The 14,016-nt window shown below is 42.5% G+C and overlaps 2 protein-coding genes across 7 annotated transcripts in view; one reads left to right on the top strand and one right to left on the bottom strand.

Annotated features, from left to right (window-relative positions):
• Nucleotides 1-435: 435 nt before the first annotated feature.
• Nucleotides 436-13,379, bottom strand: COPS5 (COP9 signalosome subunit 5). Of its 3 annotated transcripts, XM_066623760.1 has the most exons (10): nt 13,086-13,189; nt 12,168-12,281; nt 10,878-11,194; nt 9,755-9,989; nt 8,265-8,393; nt 7,496-7,561; nt 5,221-5,306; nt 3,881-3,992; nt 2,491-2,639; nt 436-815 (listed from the first exon to the last, which is right to left on the bottom strand). In XM_066623760.1, the coding sequence occupies exons 3-10, from the start codon at nt 11,027-11,029 to the stop codon at nt 731-733; spliced, it is 1,014 nt and encodes a 337-aa protein (XP_066479857.1). In that variant the 5' UTR covers nt 11,030-11,194; nt 12,168-12,281; nt 13,086-13,189; the 3' UTR covers nt 436-730. The 3 variants fall into 3 exon arrangements, with proteins under 3 accessions (XP_066479857.1, XP_066479859.1, XP_066479858.1); XM_066623762.1 differs by lacking the exons at nt 2,491-2,639; nt 13,086-13,189 and adding an exon at nt 13,285-13,379; XM_066623761.1 differs by lacking the exons at nt 436-815; nt 13,086-13,189 and adding an exon at nt 13,285-13,372 and having other exon boundaries at nt 2,487-2,639.
• CSPP1 (centrosome and spindle pole associated protein 1) overlaps nt 13,325-14,016 on the top strand; it is a 77,673-nt gene continuing 76,981 nt past the window's right edge. For all 4 annotated transcript variants that reach the window (XR_010794307.1, XM_066623759.1, XM_066623758.1 and 1 more), the window contains exon 1: nt 13,325-13,416. The gene's annotated coding sequence lies outside the window, so the exon portion shown is untranslated. The remainder of the gene's footprint in view (nt 13,417-14,016) is intronic.

Below are 14,016 nucleotides of genomic sequence, written 5' to 3'. Positions count from 1 at the left end.
GAAGTAGGGCTATAAGGTCAAGCAATGAGGAGTACCTCTACAGGGCTGAAGTCATCAGAAGTGTCTATGCATTGTCCCAGAAACTGAAGTCATCAGAAGTGTCTATGCATTGTCCCAGAAACTACTGGGGCAGGGAATCAGAATACAACAGAACTGATTATAATAAAAGCCTCAACTAATATTTTCACAAATGGGTTTAGCGCATGTGTTGTGGAATTTGGATTTCAGCAAAGAACTCTGCTTCAAGATATGACCTGGTTGAGGAAGACCAGATTATACATTATTTTCCATACTTTAAGAACAAAAAGAGGCAGGTAGGCCTAACCCAGAAACAATTTACAGTTTCTGGCACAAGAGATCTAGCATGGGGGAAGGAGGGAGAGTGATGAAATTCAAGATAAAATTAAACAAAGCAAAATGAAAAGAGCAGTTGGCCATGTTTAAGAGATCTTTATTGCAGATTGACATAGATAAATTCTAAAGCTCTGTTGTCCAGAAACAGTCAATTTAATGTTCTTTTGAAGCAACAACCAAAACTTTATGGTAAAGAACAGAGTTACAATAAATTTCTGAGAACTGTTCTTAGAACGGGGCAAGGAAGTAGCAGAAATGATTTAAAGTACTACAAATTAACTGAAGATTTCTATTCTGGCTTCAGTTCCGAAATGAACAAGTCCAAGTAGGTACGTCTTTCTCTACCTTAAAGATACATATCAGTTGGTGATGTACTTCAAGCAATGTTAATTTGATTAAAAAGTTTGTCCTTAATAACTTGAGACATCAATCCATGTATTGCTTCTATGGTGGTCTTGCAGCTAAGGGAAAAATAAAAAACATAAATTTAAAGTTGGCTAAGTGCAATTCTGTCACTGCATTGCAAGTTATTCAACTGTCTTATGAGCTCACGGTGCCCATAACCCCATGAATCTTCACCACTGTCCAGCTATGAAAAGGCAAGCACAACAATTCAATCCACGGTCAAAAGCTATTGGCTTTAAAAGGTAAACTCAAAATCTCTTTATATGTGAGTATTCTGTTTCAGGCACTATGGGGTTTGACACATCCAGTTCACGACAAAAAGGAATTCCATCTGTTGTACTACAGCTGTAATTAAAGTTTCCATTACCTGTACTATCAATCTACACAATGATATAATGCTACAACTGTTATTACATATGCTGCCTTCAGATTCAGATGCAATATGCCTCTGAGAACCATGCTGAAAAGCAAGATCAGGAGAGCTATTGGTCACTCTACAATGTCCTGCTTATAAGCTGAGGCATCTGGTTAGCACTGTGGGAAACCAGATGCTGAATTAGATGAATGTTTGGTCTGATCAGCAGGGTTCTTATTATTGGCACAATGGGTTAAAAAATCATTTTCACTGTACATTCTACATATCCTTCATGTCAGCAAACTAATAGTCTGAAAGTTCATAATTTAATTAGACTTTGGAAGTTAAGCAAGTCTGGCTTCCATGGGACATGGCCTTGGAAGAATATGTAAACTGCTTTTTTCAGGAAGAGCAGGATTAAAGTGTAGTAGAGAAGTAAAACAGCAAGACCAAGTAGATGGTAGAACTTGCATTAAAAATTAAATTGGAAGTATTTCTTTGGACAATTTATTAGATGCTGTTCCTCCAGGATTCCCCCAGGAGTGTACATATAAGAGATTCTTAACACATTCAGAATTAAATAATTTCTACCATAGAAATTCAAATAAAATTAGTATATTTTTTACACTGTAAAAATAGCTAGAACAAAATGCTCAAGATTTCTTTACCACTTTTATAAAATATAGACTTCAGCTGTACAGGCTAGGATCTAAAGAGTAATGTGGCACACAAGCAGGTCTTCAGAGTCTCCCTCCCCCAATGCAACTGCCCATGCAGGTCTGTCCCTAAAGCTTGGCAGGGTCTTTCAGAGAAGCATCTCATGAAGCACAAGTGACTGCCACTAACAGGGGAAAAAAACAGCCTCCTCCCAGGGCACAAGGAAGCATTTTACACGTGCACACAGATATTGTGGGACTGTGGCCAGTAATGTACATTCAGATGTATGTTAGTATGTCTGTATTGATATTGATCTACGTGATTTTGCTTACCACAAAAGTGATAATATTGTGAGAAAGTTGTGGTATTATCTAGAAGATCCAAAAGTTGAGAAGAAAGCCTCTGCCAATCCCTCCCCACTCCCAGGCCTGATCTGCCTCTCTCATGCCCCTGCGCCACTTGGCACCTTACCCGTCTGTTCTGGTGGCCGGGAGCTTGGAACACAGCATTGGTGGAATGGCACTGGCTTTCCCACCGGCAGAGTTTACTCACTGGGTGCCACGAACATGCTATAAAGCATGTTTGTGGAACCCTTGGCCAGCACAGTAGCTACTGCACTGGTCAAGTGAATGCTCAGGATTGCATTCTCAATGTCACAAAGCCTATGCCACAACAACAAGCATTTCCCCCTAAAATAAATCCTGGAAAATTAACCTTACCTGTCCCTTGTTGCTTTGGCTAGTTTGTCTTCTGATTTTCTATCATGGGACTCTAAACCCAACATGAAGCTTCCTCGGCCTAGCTGTGCTTCCGACTGCTCTAGTTTTTCTGACAGATCAAAGACCTGTCCAGTTGTATAGTCTGCATTCTGCATTTAAAAGATATTTAATACTGCATATAGAGCAGTCCATTTACAACAATACACGTTTAGCAAATAATCAACTTTAAAATATTTTTATAAACTGCTAGGTCTAGGGGTGACCATGCTGGTAATTATAACAGAAAATCACAATTCAATTCTAAACTTAAAGAGACCGAAATCCTCTTATTTAACAATTATGTGAAATATGCAAACAGTGGATATGTATATAAATTAAGGAGTTATTGAATAGTTTAAAAGTATGATTTTATTTTATTGTTAGTCATAAGACACAATTTAATGAATTGCTCATGTTTGATGTTATAACTTTGTTATAGAGCAGGGTAAAAACCACTGAAGGTGGACTTGCTACAAAAAACTTCAGCTTAAAGCATAGCTCACATGGGATGAGTAGGCATGAGTCATGGGCTACATGTTTTTCCCCTCCCCCTTCCATCCTCCTTCACACACAGAGAAATTTAAAGCTATTTCTTGTTTGGTACAAAATGCAATTTCTGGTTTAAACAGAATATGAGAAACTGTTTTATTCAAACCAGTTTAGTTAATTCACCAAAAACAGTTCCTGGGTTTGAACAAATACTCTGATTACACAGGAAACTGCAGTATGTATTAAATCAATAGAAATGTAGACATATGAATCTGCCTTATAACAAGTCTGAGCAATCTAGTTTAGCATTGTCAGTACTGACTGGCAGTGGCTCTCCAGGGTTTCACATGAAAGCAATTCCCAGCCCTACCTGAAGATGCCTGGGACCGAAACTGAAACCTTCTGCTTGCAAAACATGTAATTTACCAGTGGGCTACAGCCTCACCTTCACACAAAGGGACAGCAGGCAATCTTGGATGTGCTAGCTAAACCATGGTTTAGTGTTATGGCTGAACAACTGTCCTAGCTTTATATCTTTGGACTTAGTGATAAACCAGAGAGAAAAGACTTTCCACTGAGCACAGAAAGCCGAAGATGGAGGTAGGAGCTCCTTCCTTACAATCATTTCAACACAAGAGCTTTCCCACTCTTCACTGACAGTGTGGGGAGATAAAGGGGTCATTTCCTGTTGTACATGTGCATGAATACACCTCTTCATTTGCAACACCACAGACCTATACTTTGCTAGCCTAGTTGATCAAGCTTTTCCTTTGATTGCCTTGCCAAAGACAAGTGAGCCAAAAGTCACACTTTTGGCACACTTCATTGATCAATACAGAGTTGAACCTACACCAATACTCACTGTAAGCAAACTAGATGAACTAAGAGTGTTCACCCAGTATTTGTTCCACAGTAGCTCAAGCAACTTTCGATCCAAAGAAGATTTGAAATAGGAGACTTCTAACGCATAATACCTGTTTCATAAGAAGATAATCACATTGTCAGAGTTAGCCTCTGCAAGAAGATGCTGCATTTTAAATATTCTCCCGTATCAAGATTAAGATCAGAAAGGTGACCAATAAACAAGATCACATTCCTTCAAAGAACAGTTCAATATAATGGCACTTAAAAGGGCCATTTCATGTTACTGTAACTTAGCAAATTCAAGAATATTGTCATAAGATTGCAACGAGAACCAGAGCAGAGTTTACGACTTCCCTAATGTATCATTTTTATTAGATGTTTACATTAAAATTACAATTGCAAGATTTACAAAAAAGGAATAAAAGTGTATAATAAAATAAAAATGAGACAGTTTAGGGCTGGGTGAACCCCAACACAAAATATATATCAAGACCCAAACATTTTAAATTTTAATTGAAAAAAATAAGTCATCTTAACTTTCCCACAAATCAAGGTCTGCAAAATAGCTCATGTTATACAAGAAAAAGATAAAAATGACTGTAAAAAAAGTTTATATGGAGGGTTGTTTCCAAAAAAGCACAAGGTGAAAGTCATCCCTTTATCATCCCTTTTGTTTCTAATGGAATCCCCCCCCCCCCAACAGAAGAGTCTGGATACTCCTGAGGGTCAAGCCTACTTCTGAGACTCAGGGGACCTTTGGAAACAGGATTGCACAAGATGTGAAGGGCTTGCAGGGGCTGGGGGGGGGGAATCAAAGTTCATCCAGATCTTATACTAACTAGAACAAAACACAGTCCCTGTCCTCTATTTTATATTCATAAAATATACAACTCAATGACTAGTTTAGACAAGCCAAGAAATCATACATTTGTTGGGATAGTAAAACAAGCAAGGACGGGATGATCATAAAACAAGAAAGGAAAGAATGATCATAAAAGAAGCAAGGAAGGAAGGGATGACAACTCCTTACGCTCCCTCAATATCTTGATACCTTGAATTGTAGGAAGTGCTTAAACCACTGGTAAGTGCTTTTCCCAGTTGGAGAATAGCCAAAATAATATTGGGAGAATATTGGGAAGTTTTCCATTTAGCCAGGTTTGTAAGGAGGGCAGGGAAGAGGAGAGAAGGAAATGCACAGGCTTGTCATGCTTGCTCATTCATAATCCAAAAAACAGTGACCAATATATGCTGTTCAGGAAAAAAAATGTGTGCCTTATTTCACTAATGTTTTTCTTTCCAAGAAAAAAAAAGAAATAATCTGAGTAAATTACTACTTACTGTTTACAGTGCACTCCAAAGTCTTCAATTTTATTAAGTGGGATAGTCTGATATTCAGAAGGGCCCTCATCAGGAGGCTTGTAGCCCTGAAGGATAAAGGGAAGACAAAAATGTGAAGCTGAAAGCATAACACAGCATCTTCAAATTTTCAGATTTACAAGTTTTGCAATAATATAGATTTCACTCTGAACAAGAACTATCCCAATTTAAGACAAAGGTGTAAAGTTCATAGAAAGCCAGTCGCATTGTTTTGATTCAGAAATTCTAGAATTGTGTCTGTATCAACATGTTTGGTTATCTTCTTTTTTTGGACCATGAATGGATGCAAAACATAATCTTTTTTTCCTTCAATGTACTGCCATAAGCCCACTTCCCATATTCTGTCTGCAAAATGGAGTGTTTTCATATGCACAGTTCAATACAGGGAAGATGAAGACATAAGATCAGTGTCTTGCCTGACCTGTCTCCCTCCAAGTTAGACATCTTACAGGGCAATCCTATGGATGTCTACTCAAAAGTAAGTTCTACTGAGTTCAATTAGATTTATTCCCAGGTAAGTGTATAAAGGACTACAGCCTTAGCCTTTTCTGTGCATCATTTTAAAAAGACTAGACACAGGTATAAATGTCATATTTTACAATTATCAAGTTTCCAAAAGGGTTTATACAGGACCTCCCACATTGTCAGAAAAGGAACCCTGCAGATAATGAAATCCACAGATTTCAGGGCCCTTTAATCCTCCAGAGGTGAGGGGAACACAATTTCCCCTGCCTCTGCCTGGCCTTGCTGGCCCTCAGAATGTCTTCTAAGGCCTCTGGGACATTTCAAGACCTTAAAAAGCCCTTTGGAGGGCTGAAATCTTCAGGTCCTGAATCCATGGATACAGCGGGCCCACTGTATTTTGTTTCTTGCTTTTATAGGAAAGTTGAAAATGTTGCATTCCTTAAAGCAGGGCTTTTCAAACTAGGGCATCGTGATGCCCCAGCCTGAGGGCCCTGGACTGTTCCCCCTTAAGGGGCAGGCAGTGATGTGATATCCAGGATCGCTTCGCGAAGTGGGCTGCAGGAACATGTAGCAGTTCCTGCAGCAAGGACGCTCAGCAGGGCTCCCCAGCTCCCCAACAATCGCGCTCCACTTCCGGTTTTGTGTAGATGGAACATGATTGCTCCGCTTTCACTTTCTGGAGGCTGGAGAGCCCTGCAGACAGACGCACAGGACTCCCCGCACCCCAGGAAGCTGCAGCAGGGACACCTTCAATGGACACAATGGCTGCTGCACTGGTTAACTGGCTAGTTAGGATTGAGCTCTCAGTGATGGAATATGAGTTTTGCATGCAGAAGGCCACAAGTCCAGTAGCTGGCATTTCCAGGTAGGGTTGGGAAGCTCTCCAGCTGAAACAGTGGAGATCTGCTGCCAGTCAGACATTACTGAGATAGATGGGCTAATGCTCTGACTCAGCAGAAGGTATCCTTCCTAGTTTAGTTGCACAGATGTTCAAATATCATAAAGCTGGACAAATGCAAATGCTTTTCTTAAAAAAAAAAGCAGCTCCATGGAGAATTTAATCCGCAGATACGGAGGCCCCCCTGTACAGGGAGATAGATGTTTGAGCGTTCTTTTTCTGGTTCCCCCAAGTCCATTAATGATAGGTAGTCACCCAGATGAAGCCTGGGTCACATAACTAAGCTCCTCGAGGTTATTCATTAGGGCTCTCATAATGAGAAATGGATAGTTTTTTTTTGCAAACAAACAAATAAAATTACTTGTAAATAAAACTATTTCTTTCTAGATCACTTTTAAAAGACTTGTAAAGCTAGGTGGGTCCCAGAAGACTGTCATTTTAAAAAATGGGTCCTGGTACTAAAAAATTTTGAGAGCTACTGCAATAGGGTATATATATCTATTACCTAAATAGAACCATTAAAGAATATTCCCTTAATCAAGTTATAGCAAAAAATACTGAATTGAATCATGGACAAATATTTCAAAATTTCTTAATCATTTTTCTTATGAAGAACATGCCCACATTTAAGAGAGACTACAGAACAGCAGTTATAAAACAAAACAGTTTCATTCACCTTCTAAAATTTTGCAAAATATAGAATATAAATGTTAAATTGAACTATGACTCATTCAGAGCCTTGCTACATCAGTAAATACTTGTTGGGTGATGCATATGTTGTGTCAGCAGAAATTTGTAGCAGGATGTCCATGTATTTAATAGCTTTAATAGCTTTCCTGTATGCTATAACTTCGATTATGTAATTGTTGTTACCTTAGGATATGTCCTAAAAGCTCCAAGATTTACTTTTCCTGCAGATATTGTTCTTGTTGGATCAATCTGTAAAATGTATTTTAAAATTATTGCAGAAAATGCACTCATTCAGAATCTGCAAAATGTCATTTTCACAATCCCAGCTCAAATGTATTTCAGTTCTACATCAATTTGCTGCTGCATCATCAACAACGAATAGGACCTGCCCAAAATATTTCAGTATACCATGTGAAGTATACAAGTTAAAGATTATGATACAATTTTATCAGTGTTAGTTGCATAGAAGAAATCTGAGAGAATTCTGTTCTATCTGACATTCAGCTTGTGGCCACCACAGCAGTTTGCAATCTGGAAATATTTCCCGATATTTGCCTTTTGCAAACATTTTTTCTTAAGTATTTATTGATATACAAACACAGCGATTCTGACCAAAGACTCTATTGAAAGTAATCTCATATGTAACAAATTGTGAACAAAAATTACTATTTCCTTCTTGCTTTGATAACCTAAAATCCAACCCTAAAGATTTTGTAAATATTAAACTAATAAATGTTGAAGTACTCCCAATGCTCTCCTGATATTTCAGTGCATTCTGTATTATCTCAAATAATAAACTGTTTAAAATATGCTTTTCAGTAAGTCTTTCTGACGAGACAATTGATGCTGAAATCACATCAACACAAGCAAACCACATTCAATTCTTCTGTAGGGATTACACAGAATGGTGTACTATTCATTCAAGTTTACTGAGTTCTAATAAAATACTTACCACCACAGCCACAAATGGCTCTTGAAATTGCTGGTTAAGCATCTGTGTACTGACATCAATTCCTGAAAGCCAACAGCCGTAGCCTGGGTGGCTGTGATACCAACCAATTGCATTTTCTAGACGGCCAACCTAACCAAAGTTTTAAAAGGCAGAGAAGAAAGCATTTTGATTAAATAGCTTTTAACAATGCAATCACTGCCCTCTGTTGGGCAGTTAGTAAACTGCAGATTTCATTTCAAAATAAAACTACAGGTCCAGCCTATTTATACATGTAATGGCCACTGCAAACGAGAAGGAATGTACTGATCCCTGGAGAAGGGGAAAAAAGCATCCCTTTAAAATCAGTTTTAAAAACTGAATAGTCCTTTAACAATAGCCTCCTTAATGAGAGAGAGGGCAGCTGGTCAACCATCCATCAATCCTTCTCTCTCCAGGCCACCCCTCCGTTCCCCCTGAGCATGTGAAAGAAAGGTGATCATTTTGCATTAGTGAAGGGAGGGACTGAGTGAAACACCTTTGTAAGCCCTTGGAGGAGGACTGATTGATGGATTGTCTTCTTAACGACTCTTATCATACATCACAAAGGTCAGCAAGGCTGTTTTTAAATCACTGGAGCAAAGAAACTTTGTTTTTTAAATTTATTTGCCACAGTGCGTTTTTTGCCATCCAAGTGAGTGCTTGGAATGGTACCCATGCAAATAATGAATCTCAACCTGTATCGAAGAACACAGGCGATTCATTTAGTTTCTATAGGTGGCTGGGCAGGCCACCTCCTAACAATTAAGGGCGTAATCCTAACCCCATGTCAGTGCTTTCCAGCAGTGGCATAGCGGTGCCAATGAGACATGTGCTGCATCTTGCAGTTGGGTGTCACTCAAGGAAGCCTCCTCAAAGTAAGGGAATGTTTGTTCCCTTACCTCAGAGCTGCATAGCTCTTATGTCAGTGCTGGAAAGCACTGACTTAAGGGGTTAGGATTGCACCTTAAGATGTGCACAAAATGAATCAGTAAGAATATGCACAGAGGAAGTTCAGAAGCCAGTATGATAAACATTAAAGCTCTTTCATGAGATAACTAGAAGAAAATTATTTTAACTCAAATCGATGGTATAAGTTGCCAGCTGGGGATTCACAAATTACAGGTTTATATTGTGTGTATACAGGCAACACACACTGTGTTGAATCCAGAGAAGTACAACAATCCCATTGCACAATGGAACTTTCCCATCCTCTCCTTCCCACTGCAGTCCTCTGTGCTCCTGGAAAATCTCCCAGATCTCTCCAAGACAGAGCACAGGGGACTGCCACCAGAAAGGGAGCAGGGCTGCTTTGCACATGTGGAAGTAACCTTCTGCTTGAACAAGACACTTCTGGGTCCCGCCCATTGTTTGCAATAGTTATGTACTGATATGTCATCAACACCCAGTTCAATTTCAAACTATTTCATTATGTGTTAAATTGTAACTGAAAAAATTTAGTCTTCTATTTTTACCTGCTTTGCATTTTCTATATATGCAGCCATGTATTCATATGCAGCAGCCTGTGCATTAACTCGTGTTTCAGTGCCTTCCACTGGTAGAGCAAAGCTGTCCATGATTATCATTGTTTCACCATCCACTTTTCCAAGCATTAAACCCATCACTTCCAGATTGCCTCCTGATCTAGCATGCATAACCATTTTCAGGAGAGCCAGAGCAGAGATCTTGCAGTATTTGAAATAGTGGTGACTATAATGAAATAACAAAAGACGTTAACAATTCATTTGCACATTTCTATGAACAAAAACAAGATAAACACACAAAGAACAATTAAGACATTTTGACTTATTTAAGGCACAAATGGCCACCAATATAATTACAGCCCATCTTCAACAGAGAAAATTCATTTCTCTTATTTAATTTAACTGTCTATACAGTGTTGAGATGTGGGAAACTCAGGTTCAAATCTCTGCCTCTGTCTGTCCACTTCTTAATTTAAGATCAAAGATCTGTTCAGATCTTACATTTAAGGGAATACCTGAAAACTGAAGCAATTCATACCTGAAGAGCGAACCAAGTTGACACACCACAGAACTGGTGTGAACACACAGAAATGTGTGAAGTGTGAATCACTTTTCAGCAGAAGTTTTGGGCCTTTAGGCTTTGCAATGTATTGCAATAAAAACACTCTGCTGGCTGGCTGCATTTGCAAGAAGGGGTTTGGGGAGGGCAGCCAGTTCCCTAACAATTCATAAGCAGAACTCTCTTGACCCAGTGGCAACAAGAAGAGAGCATACGTTGCATGCCTACAGATCCAAGAGTGTATCCAGCCTTCACTGCCGCTGCCTGGGGCTCACCTTTTGATTCCTTCACTGTCCTCCTCCCTTTATCGTCCAAATGACAGCTGAAACCCAGCCCTTCCTCTCAGCTAACTGTGGTTAAAACTGCGGTCATTCCTCACTGCGAAGACCCTGCCCTGCGTCTCATGCTCAGGTGGTCACCTGCCCCAGCGTGACAGCCTCTTCCCCCTACCTGCCTTCTGCGAGGCCTCTCCGGTCCCTTGAGACCAGCCCCTGGCCAAGGCAGGTGCAGCCCGCAGACCGTTCAAGCAGCACCAGGCGCAACACACCCACTTACTCCTTGGTCCACGGCTTGGCCGCCAGGATCTCCTGCTGCTGCTTGCGGTCGTACTTGTAGATCTCGTCGATGCTCTGCGCCTCCTGCATGTTGTTGGCCAGTTCCCAGGTCTTCTGGGCCATCCCGCTCCCGGAAGGGCCGGCCGCAGCCATCTCGCCGGCTGCTCAGGCCAGGCTCTGCTCACCGCCGAAGGGCGCGCCGGGTCCGAGCCTCCGCCGGTCGCAGCAGTAGCACGAACCAAACACCACGGCCGGGGAGGGGGGAATCGCTCGCCGATGGTTGCATCCGCTCGGGGACGACGTGCCTTAGCTCGCCCCCTAGTGGAAAGCAGTGGGATTGGCCTCCCGCGGAGAGCGTCTGCCCATCCCCTCCCTGCTCGACCTTGGGCAGCCCCACGTCCATCCAAGCGAAGGTCCAGGGAAAAGGATGGGTGGGTGTTCTCTCACCTTACTCCTAGCCACACTTTCCTGGAAGTAAGCTCCATTGACTACAATGGGACTTACTTCTGAGTAAGACATAGGACTGGGCTCTCATACCCCTCACCTTTGAAACACTCCTTGTTCCCCTATTAATTACTAATTAATGTGGAAACACATCAAACATACATCAAAGTAAGCAATCATCCTTTGATAGCAATCCTCCCCCCTACACATAAAGTTTCCAGTAAATGTGAAAAAACAGCAACATTATTAATATTTCTGCCTAGCACACAGCTGTACACATTTGATCCCTGTTGCATATATGCAACATTGGGCAAAAATGGAGGGGGGAGTATTTGCTAGTTTTTGCAGCAGGGCGAGAGAGATTATTATTATTACTTATTACGAGCGTGTGTGTATGCAGAATTTTGTTCTGGCTGTCTCTCTGTAACCACAACCAGCACCATGTATACAGGATTTTAAGCTATATGTACCAATTCGATCTAGTAACCCTTGTAAATAAGAGATACAGTACAATCCAATATGTGTCTGCTTAGAAGCTCCATTATGTTCAATGGGACCTACTTCCATATAAATATGTATAGCAGCCTTAAGGAACAACACATCCTTCAGGGCCTACAATAATCTCCAAAGGTGACTAAGTGCAAGTCTATGAATGTCTGCTCAGAACTAAGTCCCATTAGGTTCAATAGAACTTCCAGTCTCAGCTGCTCTTAGCTGCTAAGAGTGTGCACAGTATAGGATTACAAGTTACTATTCCATACAGTTACCTGGAAGAAAGTCCAATTGAACAGAATGGAATTTCTCTCCGAATAGACATGCGTAAGGCTGCAATTGTACACACACTTACCTAGGAATAAGCCGCAGGAAGTAACACAGTGGCACTTTTTTGGGAATAATCATCCGTAGAATTATGCTATTCGTCTTAGATCTTGGCTGTTTGCAGATGATGGGAGATTCAATCCTAGTGTGAAAAGATTACAGTATTTATACAGTATACTGCTTTTCAACATGAGTAGTTCACAAAGCAATTCGCACAGTAAAATAAATCAATAAATGGTTCCCTGTCCTTAAAGGGTTCATTTCATCTAAAAAATAATTAAAAAAACAACAACACATAACCAGCCCCTGGAAATGATACCATGCTTGGGCAAAGAGGGACTGTTGCTCTCCAACTGCTAAATATAAGAGGACACCAGTTTGAAAGGTGTCTCTTTGTCCAGTTGGCAGGGGTTACTGAAGAGGCTCCTCTGAGCATACAGAGTGCTCACCTTTCACCACTGAGCAACCACAAGTGGTTGCTCAGTGGTGAAAGGTGAGCATTCTGTGTATGCTCAGAGGAGCCTCTTCAGTAACCTGTATACTGAAGTAACCTGTATAACTCTGTATAACCTGTATAACTCTTCAGTAACCTGTATACTGTATACTGTATACTGTATACAGAGTGCTCACCACAGAGTGCTCAACCACAAGTGGTTGCTCAGTGGTGAAAGGTGAGCATTCTGTGTATGCTCAGAGGAGCCTCTTCAGTAACCCCTGCCAACATTCAGCGATGGGTCTGCAAAGGGGCTCTAGCTCCTAACATATCTTGCCTATGCAAAACCCCAAGGACGGAGGCCTCAATCCTATGCATGCTTTCCTGGGGGTCAGCCCCACTGAACTCAATGGGACTTACTTCTGAGTAGACAGGCATAGGCTTGGATTCCGAGTGCCCAGGACTGAGGCTACAATCCTATGCATGCTTTCCATTGACTATCATGGGACTTACTTCTGAGTAGACAAGCATAGGACTGGGCTCTGAGTCCCCAAGGACTGAGGCTGCATGCTTTCCTGGGAGCCAGCCCCACTGAACTCAGTGGGGTTACTTCCGAGTAGACAGCTACAGGCACAGGCTTGGCCCCCTTCCTCCCCCCAGCCTTTGTTCCAGGCGGCGGGCAGCAGAGGGAGCCCTCGACCCGCGCCCTCACCCTGGGCCTCCGCCTCCGCGAGGCTGGCTCCTCCCTGAGCCGTTCCAGTCGGGGCAGGGACGGCGGGAGTTGGCGCCTAGCAACCCGCTGGGCCTCCGGAGTGAGCGAGCGAACACGCAAGCGGCAGCTGAGGCGAGTTTGGGGCGGCCGAGCGCGTTTCCCCCTCAACCGGGGTCACTTTTTAGACTCGTGTCGCGAAGCGCACGTCTGTATGCGAGCCGGGACGCGTGTCTCTCCTCCTAGGGGGTTCAGCGGGCGCCCTGAGTGGAAGGGGTGTGGGGAGTTCGCACGGGGGCAGCCTCAGCGCTCCACCCCTGACCGTTTTGTGGAGGGGGCTCTGTGTGCGGGGAGGCTCTCTGTGGGCGAGGCGGGAGCGCCCGCTGCCCCTCCAGGGAGCCCGCTCTCCTTCTCGGCCGCAGCCGTCGAGGCTTTGCTCGCCCCGTTCCGAGGCCTCACTTTCTGTTGTGACATGGTTGCCTAACAACGCTTCTTAAAGAGACCGCCGCCCTTGGACGAGGGAAGCTGGCGCTGTGCAGGGGCTGCCCTCCCCTTCCAGCCCTCCCTTTCCCACCACGGAATCTCCTCGCTCTGCCTGGTCAGCGACGTGCGGCAGGTGGAGGCAGGTGAGGCAGTGCCTCCCCCTCCACAGTCCTTCAAAACTCTGGAGAGGCAGGTGAGGCAGAGCCTCCCCACTGGGATCCTTTGAGAAGTGCTGCCGCCTTGTGAGGTACC

Source organism: Tiliqua scincoides, chromosome 4, assembly GCF_035046505.1.
Source record: "Tiliqua scincoides isolate rTilSci1 chromosome 4, rTilSci1.hap2, whole genome shotgun sequence".
Lineage (NCBI taxonomy): Eukaryota > Metazoa > Chordata > Lepidosauria > Squamata > Scincidae > Tiliqua > Tiliqua scincoides.
This window is presented reverse-complemented; position numbering and strand designations above follow the sequence as displayed.